General features: G+C 41.5%; 1 protein-coding gene and 1 long non-coding RNA gene across 3 annotated transcripts in view; one reads left to right on the plus strand and one right to left on the minus strand.

Annotated features, from left to right (window-relative positions):
• Positions 1-4526: 4526 nt before the first annotated feature.
• Positions 4527-5542, minus strand: LOC113605831 (spindlin-1-like). Of its 2 annotated transcripts, XM_027079472.1 has the most exons (2): positions 5178-5542; positions 4527-4874 (listed from the first exon to the last, which is right to left on the minus strand). In XM_027079472.1, the coding sequence occupies exons 1-2, from the start codon at positions 5412-5414 to the stop codon at positions 4623-4625; spliced, it is 489 nt and encodes a 162-aa protein (XP_026935273.1). In that variant the 5' UTR covers positions 5415-5542; the 3' UTR covers positions 4527-4622. The 2 variants fall into 2 exon arrangements, with proteins under 2 accessions (XP_026935273.1, XP_026935265.1); XM_027079464.1 differs by having other exon boundaries at positions 4527-5542.
• Positions 5543-5742: 200 nt separating this feature from the next.
• The window catches only part of LOC113608906 (uncharacterized), a 74454-nt gene continuing 60669 nt past the window's right edge, over positions 5743-19527 (plus strand). The window contains exons 1-2 of the long non-coding RNA XR_003428446.1: positions 5743-6739; positions 10173-10351. This is a non-coding gene — a long non-coding RNA (uncharacterized LOC113608906). The remainder of the gene's footprint in view (positions 6740-10172; positions 10352-19527) is intronic.

Consider the following 19527-nt stretch of genomic DNA (forward strand, 5'->3'; position numbering starts at 1 on the left):
GCTTCCCTGGTGGCACAGTGGTTGAGAGTCCGCCTGCCAATGCAGGGGACACGGGTTCGTGCCCCGGTCCGGGAAGATCCCACATGCCACGGAGCAGCTGGGCCCATGAGCCATGGCCGCTGAGCCTGTGCGTCCAGAGCCTGTGCTCCGCCGCAATGGGAGAGGCCACAACAGTGAGAGGCCCGTGCACTGCAAAACAAACAAACAAACAAACAAATGGGACCTAATGAAACTTAAAAGCTTTTGCACAGCAAAGGAAACCATAAAGAAGACAAAAAGACAACCCTCAGAATGGGAGAAACTATTTGCAAATGAAGCAACTGACAAGGGATTAATCTTCAAAATTTACAAGGAGCTCATGCAGCTCAATATCGAAAAAACAAACGACACAATCCAAAAATGGGCAGAAGACTTAAATAGACATTTCTCCAAAGAATATATACAGATTGCCAACAAACACATGAAAGAATGCTCAACATCATTAATCATTAGAGAAATGCAAATCAAAACTATAGTGAGATATCATCTCACACCGGTCAGAATGGCCATCAGCAAAAAATCTACAAACAATAAATGTTGGAAAGGGTGTGGAGAAAAGGGAATTCTCTTGCACTGTTGGTGGGAATGTAAATTGATACAGCCACTATGGAGAACAGTATGGAGGTTCCTTAAAAAACTAAAAATAGAACTACCATGTGACCCAACAATCCCACTACTGGGCGTATACCCTGAGAAAACCATAATTCAAAAAGAGTCATGTACCAAAATGGTCATTGCAGTTCTATTTACAATAGCCAGGACATGGAAGCAACCTAAGTGTCTATCGACAGATGAATGAATAAAGAAGATGTGGCACATATATACAATGGAATATTACTCAGCCATAAAAAGAAACAAAACTCAGTTATTTGTAATGAGATGGACCTAGAGTAATGGATGTAATTGTAATGGATGGACCTAGAGTCTGTCATACAGAGTGAAGTAAGCCAAAAAGAGAAAAGCAAATGGCATATGCTAACACATATATATGGAATCTAAAAAAAAGAAAAAAAATGGTCATGAAGAACCTAGGGGCAAGATGGGAATAAAGACACAGACCTACTAGAGAATGTACTTGAGGATACGGGGAGGGGGAAGGGTAAACTGGGAAAAAGTGAGAGAGTGGCATGGACATATATACACTACCAAACGTAAAATAGATAGCTAGTGGGAAGCAGCTGCATAGCACCGGGAGATCAGCTCGGTGCTTTGTGACCACCTCGAGGGGAGTGATAAGGAGGGTGAGAGGGAGGGAGACACAAGAGGGAAGAGATATGAAGACATATGTATATGTATAACTGATTCACTTTGTTATAAAGCAGAAACTAACACAACATTGTAAAGCAATTATACTCCAATAAAGATGTTAAAGGAAAAAAACCAAAAAAAACAAATTCAAGCTTGAAAGGTGAGGTTATTTTGCCTAATTTTAAAATGCAAACACAAAGACCTCTTGAACCATACACATTCGTTCAAACTGCACTCATGATGGAAAACACAAAAAATGCAGTGTTTCCAAAACACCACAGACATATTGGCCACAATAATTTTCTGTTATAATAATTGTTCCTGTCTTTGGAGAACTTTAATTTTTTTTTAAAAGACAAGCAGCTTAAGAATGTTTCCAGGTGCTACAATTTGTGACAATCAAAACAGTCTTCTAATGGGTCCACGGCATTCAGAGATCCAAGCTCAAGGCTCTTTGGGGTTTGGCATGTAAAACAGTAATAGAAACGAAATCTGGTTTAGAAGCAACTGTCATTGTTTTCAGAATTTGCAGTCCCTTCAAATATTGCATGATATATACAACTGGGAAACCACATTCTGTTGGCACTGTACTTGCTTCATCATTGCATTTTTATCCTACAACCACCAGAAAAGCACAGTAGGCAAATATACAGAAAACTGAAAACAAAGAAAAACAAAAACACGAAAAAACCTAAGTATCTTTAACATGCAACTTTAGTTAGTTACGTTGAACATTCTACTAGAATAACACGCAAAAAAGGATGGTCTGCTTTTAAGGTTTTCCTTTGAAGATTTTTGGGCACCAGACATCACACAGAGGCATGCATACACACGACACAATAATACTATAGCAGGTCAGTGAGAAAGGCCAATACATTTTATACAGATTCATGTCACGTTAAGTCCCACGATGATAACGTTGGAAATTCACGTTGGATTCCTAGAACAAGGAACCAACATTCAGATACCAGGAAAAGGCAAGCCATGCACAGAGATCTGAAACACGAGCCTAAACGAAGCCTCAAATACTCAGATGGGAAGCAGAGTTAGTCACTGTGTGAGGAAGTGTGGTTTAATCCACTGAAAGAATAAAGGATGGGATAAAATGGAAAAACAATGACCCCCCCTTCCCCTTCCTTTACCCTAAAGGCAATAAATGGAACAAAGATTAAAATAATGATGATAATGATGACATGGCACATTTGTCTAGAGACTGGCAGGTCATGTGGTATTCAAGTTGCCAAAGGTACTTGCAGAAAAACCACAGTGCAAGTCATTAAGTGATGCTAGAAATGTTCCAACTGACCCAACCTTCTGGATACTTCCAGAGAACTTTATTTTTCATCCCGAAGTCACTGTACGGTGTTTTCCTAGTGCACGCAGGACACACACGTGTCTGCTTGGGCTTGGGGAGCCAGGCTCAGCCTTGAGATTCACATGCAGGGACTCTTACAAGAGCAACCAGGAAAACAGGTGACAGATATGCAGCATGACCTTGTTCAAGCCGGGGAGGAGCGTCTCAGACCTGGGTACTCCCTTCCTGGAGAAGCTCAGCCCTGGCTGAACCTCCGGAGGCTCTGGGCACACTGCAGAAAACGGAGGGCTGTATTTATGGGGTGTGAGGGGTTACCAGCCAACAGCTCAAGGCACAGCCTTCCTGAAGGTGGAAATGGGCATCACACAAACCACTCACAGCCAGGCCTCGTAACTACAGAATCTCTAACGTGTTAAGTACGGGCACGATGGAGGTTGTGGGGACCTCTGGTGTTTGATTGACAGCGTAGGCATTTAACCTTCCCCCCATATTTCAGGTCAGATTTCCAGTCTCCACAAGAGACTGGTTCCACGTACCGCCTTTCTCCTAGCTTTCAAAACGCAGGGACTCATCCAAAACAAAGTGACAGCTGGCCATTTCGCTGCTACACCAACCACTTTTGCAGTTCTTTTTGGTTAAAACAACCTCGCAGGGATAAACCACAAAAGGAGTCTGTGGCTGGGGGCTGCTATCAATCACATTCACAGGGCAACGCAGGTGACTGACCCTGACGTGGCAGGGTCCACTCAGTGGAATGAATCCACGTCAACAGCACACTGACCGCAAGAAGACGCAGCACCACAAAAGGTGTCAGGGGATTTCAGCTGTTATTTGACCAGACATTCTTTGTGGGGAAAAGCCAGGGAGAAAAAGCCTTCTGACCATAATCATACTATCAGTAAAATCGGCATAAAAATAAAAGTGTCCCAGAGGACTTGTTAGAGCGCAACAAAGCCATTCTTAAACTTACATTTCTAAAATTTATGTTCTCCCAGGAACTTACTACATACACACAAACCACTGATATACTGTTGCCTTTTAAATCGTGTACTAAAATCCAGATTACTGGTGTGTACAAATAATGGACCAAAAGTACTGCCCAAAACACACCTGCATTACACTATGTGGACCAAGTACCTGGGCTCTGACAAAAAAAAAAAAGTATTTATGATAAAAATTGTAAACAAAAATTTTACAAAGCTTAGAATCAAAGTCAACTTTTTGCCCAGATTTCTAACTGTTTGGTAAAATTCTAACATGGGTCATTAACGGTTCATGAATGATTCTTGTTTGGACTTTCTGGCTGAAAAGGTGCTTTGCACTTCTGACTTTCAAAACAAGCTGGATGTCCCGATGTGCTTTCTGTGCCCAAATTTAATTTTCGACAAACAGCAGTAATGTACCAAATACGATTGACTTGGGTCAGCACTCATGCTGAACTGGAGAAAATTATTTAACCCCTGTCCCAATCCACAAATAAAGGACTGCCAATGAAGTGTGTGTGTGTGTGTGTGTGTGTGTGTGTGTGTGTGTGTGTGTGTACAGATCTGTGTGTGCATATATATAATACATGTATACACACAGATATAGATAGGTGTATGTGTTTATATATATATAGATATATAGATATATATCCAAAAAGGCATAAACAAAAATATCAAACTATGCTTGCATTGTGGCAGCAGAATAAGAGAATGTTAAGAGTGAAGGGGAAAATTGATAAAATCTATTACAGTTTTAAATGACTCTGATACTAGCTTAACTTTTTTTTTTTTGCCAAACTTGCCTGTAACTCCCCTCCAAACAGACAGACTCCTTTTAAGAGGAAGGAGTTCCTTACACAAAATGTTTTGTGTTCACATATACCTATACTCTTCAGAACAAAACCAGTTCTGCTGGCAAACTGTGGGTTCGTAGGGACATTTAAGCTCTCATTAAAATGGAAAGCAATCAAATCTTTACATCTACAAACTGCATATTTAATATATTTCCATAAATTTGGCCAAGTTTGTGATGACATCTAGAATGTGTTCACCAAATCATAGATGTAAATATGGAAATCATCATCAAATTTGATGAAATAGACAGACGACGGTTTGGTCTCCACTTGACGGATGACCATGCCAGTCCTTTTAGAGCCATCTTTTCTGGCATATTCCACTTGTTTGCCTACCAGGCTCTCTAGGACTTCTCCTGGTTTCCTTTCTGCTGGAGATGAATCAATTGAATCAGGAATAATGTGAAGGTCACCTTCTTTATAATCATCTAAGAGCTGGTGCATGTACAAGACAGGATTGTTCTCATAGGTGATGTAAAACCATGTGTTCATGATGGGGGCGCGTGCTAGGACCGTTCCCCTCCACTCCTCTTTAGAGCCATCCTGGGTCTCAAACATGTGCTTCACTGTTTTGCCAATCACTGTGTCGGCTAGGTGTGCATCATTGATTTGGGATGTTGCAGCTCTATCAGGGAGGATTTCAAGTGCACAAATTCTTTCATCTTTATTAAGTTCTAGTCCATAAACGCAGTCAAATCCATCGTATTTTATAAGATACAAAGAAGGATTTACAGGCACCTGGTCCAGAACGGTTCCTTTCCACTGGGTGACAGGCTTGTTCCCCTCTTTCCACTCATGCCGAATCCTGCGGCCTAGGATGCTCCGCGGGGGCTGGGAAACAGGTGTGCTGGGCCCTACACTGCTCCGATGTTTTTTGTGGGACGTCCTTTTCTTCATCTTGCTTGCAGATACACCAGCATGGCCTGCATCAGCTCTGGACCGCTGGCCAGCTGTCTTCCCGAGTGGAGTCTTCATTCCTCTGTACTTACGTGACCAGCAGAGCTGCTGGACCGGGATGAACGTTCAAGATTCGCCAATTTGAAACTTTTCACGGAATTTCAATGTTCTTATTAATCCATCATCCAAGTGTCTCTTTTACAAGTTCAGCAAAAATTTTAAATCATGACTTTGCGGTAAGGCCACGAAGGCCAACGTCCGCTGTGCCACGGGACCCCGCAATCCAGCAGCGCGCTCCCGCCCGAGCTAACCGGCAGGAGGGCGCTGCCCCGCCCACTCTGGGCCCCGCCCACTCTGGGCTTCGCGGCGGCCGCCCCGCCCCCGGCGACGCGCGCTGCGTCTCCTGACTACGCCGGCCTCTGCTGACTGGACGCCGAAGTCTTTATCGTCGTCGCAAAATTTCATTTATTAAAAGGTTGGTTTTCTCTTCACTCTATAAGAGGTCAAATATGCCCAGTTCTTGCATTGCAAGCTCTTACGATTAAGGAAAACTGTACAGAGGAGGATCATGAGACAAATGAGCACACGCGGAGCCCAAACACTGAGAAACAGGAAACAGAAGAGGTCGATGGGGGGAGCTTTCCTCTGCCCTCGACACAGCCACCACTGGTGCCGGGATCAAAATGATGTCACTTGCTTTGTCCTCGACAGACATTTGCAAACAAAACTTTTTAGCAGACACTTAAGGTCATTTGGGAGGTCAGAGAACTGTACTTGAAGATGTTTGCTGTACCGTCAACACTTCCTTCTGGCTCGATTCGACCTTCTCTGTGCCCTGTATGTAGAAGCCGTAAACTTCTTGATAGTCTACTAGTATTATGCCTCAAAAAAAAAAAAAAAGCAGGAAAATTGAGTACTTGGTGTGCCCCAGATGACTCTCTCTTTGGCTTTGGGCACCGGAGAAGTGGGAGTTTTTTAGCTGTTCTGTAATACTCGTGATATGAAGCACATTAGACATGAGTCAGAGTGATAAGAATCTTCAAAGGTCTTTCCAGAAACTCGTTCTGAGACTTCTTAACGATGATAAAGAAGCCACAGTAAGATGCCCAGGGTCCTGCTCCATTTCCAGAGTCCATAACTTTGAAGAAAGAATAACATATTACTTGGAAGGAATTTATAATAACCATGAGTATTTATAGTTGACTCACGTTTAGGAACATGCCATGCCTTTCAAGCTACTCCATGAAAAGAGTTCAGTGACTTCATAAGTTTGGGAAACCAGCCCTCAATACTTTCTTTTCCTTATGGAGCATCATTGACATCTGAAGGGTTCTGAGAACTTCTGCAGTAAAGAACTCCTGGAAGACTTAAGGCTAAACAAACAAACAAAAAAATGTCTAATGGTGAGTATTTCAGTTATCTGCCATGTGTGTGCACTTTATAATTTTTCTCTTATATCTCCTCTACAAAACGTTTAGTAAAACTTTGAGGTGAAGAGGGTGAGTTCATGTTTTGGGTGAATGTGAAGAGTTGCTGGGGGTGTGGCAAAAGGAAAGGCTGGCTTTGGGGGACAGCTGACATATGGGTTTCATGGACAATGCAGAGTGAAAAGTGGGGTAAATCGAGGTGCTGTGGGATTTCGGAGGAGGGCGTGCAAGGCAGGTATGAGGAGGTCAGAGAAGGCTTCCTAGATGTGATGGCTGAATTGAAACTTGAAGTGTGAATGGGAGTGATCCAAGCGTTCCAGTTATCATTGCTATGTAACAAATTACCTCCAAACTTAAAGTCTTAAAACAACCATCTCATTTTGCTCACAACTGGGAGGGTCAGGAAATAGGGAGAGTCATGGTTGGGCATTTCTCACTTGGAGTCTCATGTGTGGGCTGGGCTGCAGTCATCTGAGGGCTAGTGCATTAGTTTTCTAGGGCTGCTGTAACAAAGTATCACAAACTGGGTGCTTTAAAACAACAGAGATGTATTTCTCACAGATGTGGAGGCTAGAGGTCCAAAATCAAGGTATCAGCAGGGCCGTGCAAGACTCTAGGGGCGGATCATTCCTTACTTCTTCCTAGCTTCTGGTGGTTGCCAGCAATCTTTGCCTTATAGATGGATCTGCTCAGTCTTTGCCATCATTGTCACGTGGCCTTCTCCCTGTCTCTTCACAGGATCATATTCCCCTTGTGTGTGTCACTGTGTCCAAATTTACCTCTTCTAGTAAGACACCAGTCATTAGGTTAGGGACCACTCTAGTCCAGTATGACTTCGTTTGAACTTGGATATGTCTGCAAAGACCGTCTTTCCAAATAAGGTCACATTCACAAGTTCTAAAGGTTAGGACTTGACATTCCTTTTGGGAGGACACAGTTCAACCCATAATAGCTAGTTGTGGGGCGGTGAATGTCTAAGATGTCTCACTCACATGGCTGGCTGTTGAGGCTGGTTGTCAGCTAGGAGCTTCATGGCCTTTTCTGGCCTTGCCTCAGAAATCGTATACCACCACTTCTGTCATACTCTGTTGGTTGAAACAGTCACAAGCTGTGGACCACACCTCCCAATGGAAGGACTGTTAAATAATTTTCAGGTGTGTTTGACACTTGCCACACCAAGCAGAAGGGAATGGTGACACAGCTGGTGCTGGTGAGAAACAAAACTGAAGGTCTATGAAAAGGCCAGCTCAAGGACACTTTGCAATTTGTGTGCGATTGTTTCCAAAGTGTTTGCTCAAAGGCTAATTTCTATGAAACTTTAAAGAGAATACACAGAAAATGAGATGGGTGTGCAATTTTCTGTAAAGATATAATTAAACTCAGGAAAAATAACTCCTCCCTCCCTCTTCTCTCTTTATTCTTTTTTCCCCTCCCTTCCACCTTTCTTTTCCTTTACTTCCCCAAGCATGTAGTAGAAGCATTAACATTTACATTTCATAATACAGAATTAAGATTAGGTACTACATATGTATGCAGCCATGATCCCTTACTTACAATACAAATAGTATCTTAATTCAGGAATTAATAAATTGATATTCTCTAATATGTATTATAGCACCAAACAAACATGCATATTTTAGAGTTAGACCAATCTAATCTTGGACTAGTTCTGTTGCTTTAGTTTAAATAACAAAGCTATATAGAAAAATCTAAGAAGGATATATACATCAAATATTAAAAGTAATAAGCTGAAGGTGATAGTGTTTTGGAGTGCTTTTTATTTACTTCTTTATACTCTTCTATAGTTTCCAAAATCACCTCAATAGACACATATCACTTTTAGAAAATAAACTATTAAAATGTAGTGACTCTAATTTTGCTTAAGTTTTTTGCTTCAAAATTAGAGGCAATATATTCTTTTTTAAAAATTTTATTGGCTGATTCTTTGGTAGTTTTCCATTACGTCTTTTTTTAAAATTAATTTATTTATTTTGGCTGTACTGGGTCTTTGTTGATGTGCGCAGGCTTTCTCTAGTTGTGGCGAGTGGGGGCTACTCTTCGTTGCAGCACGCGTTGCAGCACGCAGGCTTCTCATTGCAGTGGCTTCTCTTGTTGTGGAGCACGGGCTCTAGGCACATGGGCTTCAGTAGCTGTGGCACTTGGGCTCAGTAGTTGTGACTCACAGGCTCTAGAGCGCAGACTCAGTAGTTGTGGTGCACGGGCTTAGTTGGTCCGTGGCACGTGGGATCTTCCCAGATCAGGGATCAAACCCGTGTTCCCTGCATTGGCAGGTGGATTCTTAACCACTATACCACCAGGGAAGTCCCAAGAGACAATATATTCTTTTTCAACAACTTAAAACTTTCTTTAATGCCTTGGTATAAATGGAGGTAAATTATTTAATTTCAAATAGAACATGGAAGGTGGTCTGGGCAGTTACTTTATAGCATCTTCAGGGAAAGTCTCTTGGAAGAAATGACATTTTTGCTGAGTCCTAAAGAAAAAGAAGCCAGTCAATGAAGAGCTGAGCCAGAGCATTCCAAGCAGAGGAAACAGCAAGTTCAAAGGCCCTAGGGTTGCAAATGTGCCCAGCCTGTGTGAAGAACAGTTTCTGTGGCCAAAAGCATAGTCAGTGTTGGGAGAGCATCTGAGATAAGGATGGAAAGTGGAAGGTGCAAGATGACCTAGATTCTGTAAGGCAGGGGTTGGCAAACAACTTCTGTGAAGGGCCACTTGAAAGTACAAAGTATGGACTGAAAGAAAGGAACTGAGGAATGATGCATTTTGAGTGCATTTTGAGTAAAAGAAGACTAGAGCAGAATGTCCTTCCTTGAGGAAACTATGGCGTGGGTGATACCGGGGAAAAGAAATAAATATTCACTGTTATGAGCTGAATTGTGTCCCTGCCCCTCCCAAGTTCATATGTTGAAGTCCTAACCCTCTCAGAATGTGACTGTATTGGAGATAGGGTCTTTAAAGAGGTAGTTAAGTTAAAATTCGTTCATTAGGGTGGTCCCTAATCCAGTATGACTGGTGTCTTTATAAGAGGGGGATTAGGACACAGACAGGTACAAAGGGAAGACCTTGTGAAGACACAGGGAGAAGAGCCTTTTACAAGCCACGGAAAGAGGCCTCAGAAGAGACCAACTCTGCTGACACCTTAATTTTAGACTTCTAGCCTTCAGAATTGTCAGGAAAAAAAATTCCTATTAAACTCATACAGTGTGTAGTATTTTGTTACATTGGTCCTAACAAATACCCTGACCAAAGGCATGAGTGGAAGTGTTGCTTACTATGTAGAGATTCTTTGGGCCGCCATCGGTTGTTGTTAGAATTTTACTGAGTGTTATTAGGGCTAGGACATTGTAAGAACTTTTCTGACTTTAAAGTGCGTTTTCTTTATACCCAGGCCTGTAGGGAGAAGGTGAAAGCTGGAGTGTCTGTTCAATAAGTGCTGTGGAGTGCTGAACTCAAGAAACTATCCTGAACTCGTTCACGCTGAGCGATTCAGTCGTCTGGCTTAATTGTCCATTCGTCAGGCTCTGCAGAATTGCTGGAGTGACACTGCTGTTCTGTGTCAAAAGCAGGGTATGTCTTAGCTTCATTTCACTGTTAAAGTTGATGCTGGAGTACATTTACACAATCCTTTTATTCTGCACTTTTAAGGCTCTTCTAAGTAAAATATGAAAAATGCTTTACAATTTGAATTCTGTTGGAAATTATAGCTGCAGCAGGCTAACCTCCTCCAAATCCCTTCTTTCTCTCTCAAAGCCCTTCTTTTCATAGGATTAAAAACCAATCTTTTAATTTTTTTCAAAACATGTGACTGCAGAGCTAAGTGATTCAGTTCCCTACTTGTTCTTGGGGCTGCGTGGAGGTAGCAGAAGGAATGCAGAACGAGGGAAAGGAGAGCCGAGAAGCCTGGGTGGGTTATTCACCTATGCCTCTGTTCCCCAGCTCCGTCCTCTGCCCTACATTGTTCCTTGGGATCTGACCTCAATGAACTATATCCCCTAAGCTCTTGCCCTCTGCTTTCTGGTTGGTCTGGCCAATGGGAGGCACTAGCAGGGAGGGAAGGAAGCTGAGAGAGAGGTCTGGGTATTTATCCACCCTGCCTCTGCATGCCTTGTTATAGTTCTGGAAGCTTCTCTGCCTGTAGCTAGAGCTCCTGTTGATTGGCTCCAGGAAGAGCATTTCCTCCCATTTTCCCTTCAGACCTAGTAACGGCTCCCATCTCTTCAGTTGCTAGTCCCTGGGTGCTTCACCATTCCTTGTTACTTTCTTCAACTCTGCCCACCCCTCTGCAAATAGTTTTTTCATTACATTGTTCTCAGTTAAGCCTTTAAGTATGCCAGTGCTAAGACCCTGACTGATACAGACTCATGGATCAGAGGACATTTGCTTTCTTATATTAGATATTTAAAGCAGTATCGTTTGTGCTGGCAAGCTTTGGTATCCTTTTTTCTTCTGCACATTTTATTGAGGGGGAATAGGTCCCCCTTGAAGTGAACTCTTGTTCCTTTTTAGTCATTCATGTATGTGCATTCTTGTGGTTTTCACCAGGCCAGACTAGGAAGCAATGGGGATGAAGTTCCCTGTGTTAAGTAATAACAGATGTATATATACCTAGGAGTGTGCTGGTAAACATTTAAAAACCAGCTCTATTGGTGGGGGGAACCCTGATGCCTGGATTTGTGGCATTTGCCATTTTCTGTGTAAATGTTTCCTCCAGGGCCAATTTCAAACCACCAGTGTGACATCGTTGAACATAAATTGGGAGGAGATGCCCCCTAACTTTCAGCTCTTGCAAGCTGGTAGAAGCCAGCTCCAGCACTTCCCTGTTTATATCCAGCTATAGGCAGATTGGGCTGAACACATTTATATTACAGCCGGAATTTAATAGGTTAAAACATTACATTAAAGTAGTTTGTTGCGAAAGTCATTGTGAGTCAAAATGGGGGTGTTTATTAGTTAGCAGGTGAACAGAAATTGGAAGCACAGGTGTGTCTGTGTTCTCAATGGAGGGTACAAATGCCATTCAAGCGTTCCAGGTTTCAAATATAAATCGAAGGCAGCCTCTTGATTCTAGGATCCTGGTACATTGTCACGGTCTCTAAACTGTTGAATGTGCTGGCTTGTTATTGCAAATGAAGCTTCGGTTATAGCTGGAGGGTTTACTTTTCTCCTTTCTCAAATCAGTTTTATGTTTAATTAGCAACGTGAGGTGGGAGGGTGAAAAATTATCTGAAGATGATAGAACAACCAACATGGTTTCATTTGATGTTCTCTGAACATATACTGGAAATGTAACCAAAGTTATATAACCAAATCTTGGAATCCAGAGCTCAGGAGACGGTCCTTAAAGCTTGAAAGAATAGCTTTAAAGAGAGTAATAGATAGAGGTAGAAAATAGCAAGTATTAAAGCGACAGTGCTTATAAGCCCTAACATGGGCCATGATGAAAATATAAATAGGTTCCAAAAGCGTTCAGAAAAATTCTGGAATGAAAGGAGTACCAAAAGTTATTATAGAAAACGAATTACATTTCATGTTAAGACCAAACCTCTTGAAGTGAAATAAGTGTCAGCCATGATCCCCTGTATGTTATAACATTAAGTGAAACTATCAAAAATCCAGGGAAGGACTGGATCGAACATGGGGAATTTATTCTGATATGTGTATGCAAATTGAGTTTCTGCAGTTACATGCTATTTTAGATCCTTTATTAGACGTCGGTGGTGTCCTGAGGGTGGGGCTCTAGGAATAGCCAGCCCTCTGTGTAGCAGTACGGAAGTGCACTGTCTATAGAGAAGTGACTGCAGGTTAGTCTGCTTTGTACCACCACCATGTGCTAGTAATTCTAAACGATGGCAGTGATGAATCTCGAAAAAATCCGTTTTTGGTTTAAGTTCCAATTTTTATAGTTACTACTAAGTTTTAATAATATATACATATTAGCTCCAAATTTGCATGTATTGTCACTTGTCCTTTAATAGACATTGTATTCTACCAAGAAGTCAGTGTGGAGAGTTCCCAGCTATCTTGTTGGCTCTAACACATGTGAATTTAGCTACAAATGCTTGTTTCTAGGGTAAGTTCATAACAGTTTGGAGTTGTTTTAGCAGGCTTCCAACAAAGTTCAAGCCCCCAGTTCCTAGCACGCTACATACTCCTGCATTTAAGCAGTAGATTTGATATAAACAATGATACTATAGATATTATAAAGAGGAAAGAACAGAGTGAGTTATTTCAATTCCTCTTTCTCATTTTGTTTTCATTTGTGTTTAAATTAGAAACAGTGAAGCAACACCAGCTACAGGGTGTAATATTTTTGCTTGATTAGTACAAATTTAATTCCCGCAGGATAGAGTTTTCTGAATTTGCCTAATATCTTTAAAATTGAATTTTATTCTTTTAAAAATTGTTAGTTATTTTTAAACTAAAAGAAGAAAATGAAGGAGAGAAAGCATTACATTAATGATATGATTTAGAAGTCAACTAAATTTTAACTTTTGTGGATGTTTCAGCTTTATTAAAATCGCTTATTAATTGTATTGGCATGATATATAAAATTCAATAAGAGAAAATGTTAACTGTCTGCATTTACTTTCTATTATTATTATTTCATTTCATATTTGTACTAAAGATAGTTTTATCTCCAAAAAGGAGGAGAGTGAAAAATGCTGCGTTCCATGTGTTAAATATGCTAGGTATGTACACTAGGTAAACATGAGACTTGCGTAAGTGATGCAATTGTCCTCTATCATGGCTGCCTTGTTGCTGTAATGTTTTACACATTCTTTTTTTTTTTTTTAAAAGATGTTGGGGGTAGGAGTTTATTAATTAATTAATTTATTTTGGCTGTGTTGGGTCTTCGTTTCTGTGCGAGGGCTTTCTCTAGTTGCGGCAAGTGGGGGCCACTCTTCATTGCGGTGCACGGGCCTCTCGCTGTCGCGGCCTCTCTTGTTGCGGAGCACAGGCTCCAGACGCGCAGGCTCAGCGGCCGTGGCTCACGGGCCTAGTTGCTCCGCGGCACGTGGGATCCTCCCAGACCAGGGCTCGAACCCGCGTCCCCTGCATCGGCAGGCGGACTCTCAACCACTGCTCCACCAGGGAAGCCCTTACACATTCTTTTAAAGGAAATCATCCATAGTAAACAGTAAGATCCTATTCTAAAGGAAGCCAGGTATAATAGATTCCAGTGACACAGGCATAGAGACGATATCTGTTCCCAGGAGTCTGTGAAAGAGGAGCCCCAAGCACGTTGCTTCCTCACACGGCGGTCCCCACGGACTCAGAGGCTGAATGTCCCTGGAAAATTGTAAACCCAATGCTGTGTAGTCAGAGGCTAAGAGAAAAAGAAGCAGATGAAAACGTCCTTGTAGGCCAACTGCTGTGTGCATGAGTGTACACATGCATACACACATGCACACACACAATCATACTTTGGTAAGACAGCATCTTTTCCTCCTTTGACGGTACTGTCATCCAATGTGACCTCAGCCCATCTGTAATTCACAAATGAGTGATATCAGGAATCAAAATGTCTCATCACCAGAACTGCTGATTAAACTGAAATCCATTGTTTCCTGCAAAATATCATACCTGGAGATGGAATTCATCCTCGGAATTTCTTACCAGAAACCAATAAAACCATTGCATCATCATATTTTAAATGGCCTACTCAATCTGCTATCTTATATTTTTTAATGAAAATCACCCTTCATGTTCTAGGTGAGGGCAGGCAGCTGTGCAACTGTGTTCACTTACTGGAAAATTGCTAGTTGTGCTAAAAAGCATTTTTCATAACAAAAATTTGCATATTCAGAAAAGTTTACGGTAAAGACTTTTGTTTAAAAAAAATATTTTTTTTGGCTGCACCGCAATTTATGGGATTTTAGTTCCCCAACCGGGGATAGAACCCGGAGCCCCAGCTGTGAGATAGCCAAGTCCTAACCATTGGACCTCCAGGGAATTCCCTAAATTTTTTTATGTGTCCTTTCTTTTGAAGGACATTTGTTTCTAGGACAGTATGTTGAATTCCTGGTGCTAGTTGAGGCAGGTTCCCCTGAGTCCCTAACTTAACATGCTTTAATTTAATCACACATGTAATCTATGCTATTTCTTGGTAAAAATTAAACCTGTCAGAGGCTGGCAACATCTCTTGCATCATGGAGCTTATGAAAAAAATGAACTCCTTGGTGTGTAAGATTATTTTTTAAAGCAGGGGGTGGGAGACAGGAGCATTTCTCACAAGTTTCAGGGAATACAATCTCCGTTTCCCTTTCTTTCTTAAGCAATCTCTGAATGTAAACTTGGAAGTTCAGGACTAAACTAAGTAATTTTTTTAAAAGTATAGTATAAAAAGAAGTATCCAACGTCAAACCACTTGGTCACAAGTACGTTTGTCGTGTTGATCTGATCAAATATGCATTCCTGGTTCCAAGTTAGTTCCTTTATGTCTTTTATAGCTACTGATGATAATGGGGTAGGAAATTGCTCAGGTATTGGAACGACCTGATATACTGGTTCAAGTAAGACCGATCACTGATCTGACTGTTTTGAATAGGTTGGTGTCTGTGGTGGGATAATAAACTTGAGAATCAACCTGGATATTCTTTGCTTCTTCTTTCGACCATACCCCAGCTGGGCTGGGAGACTTGGGGAATTTGTCAGGACTGTACTTGAGAACAAAGACAGCAAGTTCTTAATCTTCTAATCTTAAATGCTACAGGTCCAAGTGCAAGATATAGAAAGATATCTGAAGTAGACTGTTGTGTTGACTTTCCAGAGTTGTTTCTTTTGCCCTGTCTCCTCAGACAGTAGAAAATGCATCCTAAGCTGGGGTGGGAATGAGAAGAGAGTTTGGAATTGAACAGGTGGGGTGGGAATTGGCATACTATGGAATACTCTTTTCTATTGGGGTTCTGAAAATCGAGCAGATCTGTTCTGGTTAAATCCTGGGCACTGCAGACCTTCTGGGGAACTGCCCCTCTGCCCTCACAAAGTGGCTGCCATCCATAGAGCTGGTGGCAGAGGGATTCTAAGTTGGAGAAGCTACCAGGGTTCCTGGAGACCCAGAGTGGGTGGGAAGACATTTGGAAGTTTCTGGGTAGCTCCATAGAAGTGAATGAAAGCACAGCTCTAACCCAAGTTCTTGATCCTTGTATTTTAAAGTTGACATAATAAGTGATAGAATTGTGATCAAACTTCTGTCTTCTGCTTCATTCTCCAGGGCTTATCAGTACATGTGAACTTTTAGTGCCTCTCTGAGAGAATTTACTAGCACAAATGATGGAGAAATAGAAAATAGAAAAATAGAATATGTTTATTTTTGACTCACTGAGCACACAGTGTCAGGAGATTGCTATGTATTTATCATAGATATGTCATTGTTACCTGAAGACCTTGTGGAAAGTTCATAGTGTTTCGGGGCTGTTCCCATACAATATTGCCAGTGTATAAAACATGACAAGTTTAAAACTCTCCTTTTCAAGTTGTATAAGAGTAAAACCTAAAATATTCTATGTAATTTATAGCTTTAATAATTCCAGATGGGAAGTTTTTTGCCTTTTGTGATTTTTCCTCATTGTTTTCCACACATATAACAATCTAAATCAGCACTGTCCAATGGCGCTTTCTGCATTGATAGAAGTGTTCTATAGCTACACTGTCCAGTTTAGTAACTACTAGCCACATGTCACTATTAAGCACTTGAAATGTGGCTAGTGAGGCTGAATTTTTAATTTAATTAAATTTTAATTTAAATAGCCACATGTGGCTAGCGTCTACCACAGTTGGACAGTGCAGGTCTAAACTCTTTATTTTTCCTCCAAAGTCTATGTAGAAAATAATTCATGAAATATCTGTAACAGGAATAAAATCTGCATAACTTTTATATAACATGTACTGTCTCCATCACTAGTAAACAATGGCTTTCTCCTGGCTTTACTGGTTATCATTTTATATACAAATGCTCTGACTTCCCAACAATCTATGCATTCCTTGAGGGAAGCTATTGTGAATTATATTTTTGCACTCTTTTTTTTTTTGGGTTCGCGGGCCTCTCACTGCTGTGGCCTCTCCCGCTGCAGAGCACAGGCTCCGGACACGCAGGCTCAGCGGCCATGGCTCACGGGCCCAGCCGCTTCGCGGCATGTGGGATCTTCCCAGACCGGGGCACAAACCTGTGTCCCCTGCATTGGCAGGCGGACTCTCAACCACTGCACCACCAGGGAAACCCATATTTTTTGCACTCTTTAAGCATCTACCATAGTGTGCATATGTGTACGTGTAGCCAATAGTAGGCATTTATAAATATTGTTTGAATCATAATCTAACTATAAAGTAATGACACCGATTTTATAAACACACACACACATATACTTAATCCTCGTTATTTGCAGATTCTATATTTACAAACTCACCCACTCGCTAAAGTTTATTTGTAGCCCCCAAATCAACACTCCCAGTGCTTTCACTGTCATTTACGGACATGGACAGAATGGTGACGAATTTGAGTTGCCCATCGTGCACACTGAGAGTGAACAAGCCTAAACCTGCCTTCTAGTTTCAGCTCCCAGGCTACATACAAGGGTCTTTTGCTTGGTGTATTTAGTGCTGTGTTTTTCACGTTTTTGTGCTTTTTGTTGGTGATTTCACTGTTTAAAACAGCCCCCAAGCTTAGTGCTGAAGTGTTTAGTCCTCAGTGTTTTAAAGTGCAAGAAGGCTGATGTGCCTTACAGAGAAAATACATGCATCAGATAAACTTTGTGCAGTTGTGAGTTATAGTGCTGTTGGCTGTGAGTTCAGTGTTAATGAGTCAACATAAAGATGCCCGTTTACAGGCATCTTTAAATAGATGCACACATAAAACAAGGTTATATATTGATTGGTTAATGAAAATGTGACCCGAGGCTTGTAGGAACCCAACCCTGTATACTCTGTATTTCTCTTTAGGAGCAATGCTTCAGTATTCGCTAATTCAGTGTTCGTGATGACTTCATAGAATCTATCTTCCGTGAATAATGAGAATCGATGGCGTATGCTTGCATATATGTGTGTATATATATACGTATGTGTGTGTGTATAAAATCTGCACGTGTGCGTATACAAAATCTGGGGGCTGCATGGAGCAAGTTCATCACTTTACAAGTCCACCATGCACATGATTCTGAGGCAGGGGAAGGACTGATTTTAGTAGGTGATTTGTAATGACACTGATGTGAGGGGAGATTCTCATGGAAGATACGGCACCCTTTTCTATTGGCCTTGTGATCACTGCTATAAATTTCATTTCTATCTTCCCTCTTTCCTTCCTGTTCCTGGGACTCTAGCTCTGCACACTAGTTCTTTTCCTTAGGCTCTCTGATAGTGAACAAGTTGAAAGTACTCCTGGTAATGCTTACTAAATACAGAAGCATGGCCAGCCTTCCATAGTTCAGGTTGATCCCAGTGAGATTTATAACAAAGCTAAACACATCACTCCTCTACGGTATTGCCTTTCCCTGGGGAGAAGGTAGGACTTGCCTGCTCTTCTTTGGGTAGCTGTGATTGTGCTGGTTGAGAGCATCTGAGCCGAGGACCCGGTAGTCTTCAGTTCCATGCTGGCTCAGCAGCCAGGACAGGGAAACCAGATTCCGCGGAATTAGGCAGGTTGTCATTTCTATCTGTCCCAGAGGACCGCATCTTTGTAAGGAGTAAAGCCAAGAGCCATGACTGGCTTTGGCAGTCGTGAATCTTTCATTCATACATTAAGATTCTAAGGATTGAAAGGAAGAAATGGAGCCTATAATCACATAATCTATCTGACGGTAGCAGAGAACAAAACAGCTATTTCCCCATCACGCCGTTAAGTAACCTGTGTTAAGTTAGAAAGAAATTTGGGTGGAAGCTCGCTGCTTCTTGAAGAGGTATGGTCAGTTTTCACCAAAATTAACTCCCAGTGTAAAACTGTCTTTCATTTGTACAAACATGAAATTTATTAGCCCTGAAGACTTTCTAGAAAGCCAACTCATTCTCTTCATTGCAAGAATTAAAAACAAACAAAAAAACTAGCATTCTTTACCCCCCCCCACCCCCGTAGCTTGCATTTATCAACATGCAGCCAGCATGAATGGCTCTGCTGGCTTTGAGCAACTCTGAAATGAGCCAGTTTTAGTGCCCTTGTCTCAGATTTGAGATGCTGTCACTCCGTGTACCCTCAGTACCCTCAGTATTCATTTGACTGCACATTGACTCAGTGCCAGGGTTGTAAGCAGCTGACATTTCATTTGTATCTACTGACCATATTTTATTTACTGAGGGAATTTTTTTTCTTTGTAAAACTACGTGTATCGTTTTTACTTGTGACTTGTTTTTATTTTAGGAGGGCACCTGTTTAAATCTGGAAATAATTTCAAAAGTTAGTTGTCAAATTTGACAGCAGCCCTCTTCCTCCCTTCTGTTTTTCTTTCTTCCTCAACACTTTTGAAGCTGGGTAAGCCCTGAACCAGAATCTTCAGATGGAGGATGATTCTGGATCATTCTGCTATATTTTCCGGTGCAGATGTGGGTTTACTGTGAAGTGGATGAAGCGTAAACTTGAGGGTCCATCACTTAGATGGACTCTTCCCAAGGCCATTAGATGTTCACATGTTCACCTGAATTTATATATTTCTGAAAATTTTCTAATTTCATATTCTTTTTCTTAAAAAGCATCCTTCCCTCCCTCCTCCCCAACATGCACAATGGTCTAAATTTCAAGTACCACAAAACCTGAGTCT

Source organism: Aethalodelphis obliquidens, unplaced genomic scaffold (assembly GCF_003676395.1).
Source record: "Aethalodelphis obliquidens isolate GAN/ISIS:26980383/991018 unplaced genomic scaffold, ASM367639v1 scaffold3, whole genome shotgun sequence".
NCBI classification, from domain to species: Eukaryota; Metazoa; Chordata; class Mammalia; order Artiodactyla; family Delphinidae; genus Aethalodelphis; species Aethalodelphis obliquidens.

Coding starts and splice junctions, on each gene's coding strand:
- LOC113605831 (XM_027079464.1), bottom strand. CDS start 5,414: ATGAAGACTCCACTCGGGAAGACAGCTGGCCAGCGGTCCAGAGCTGAT.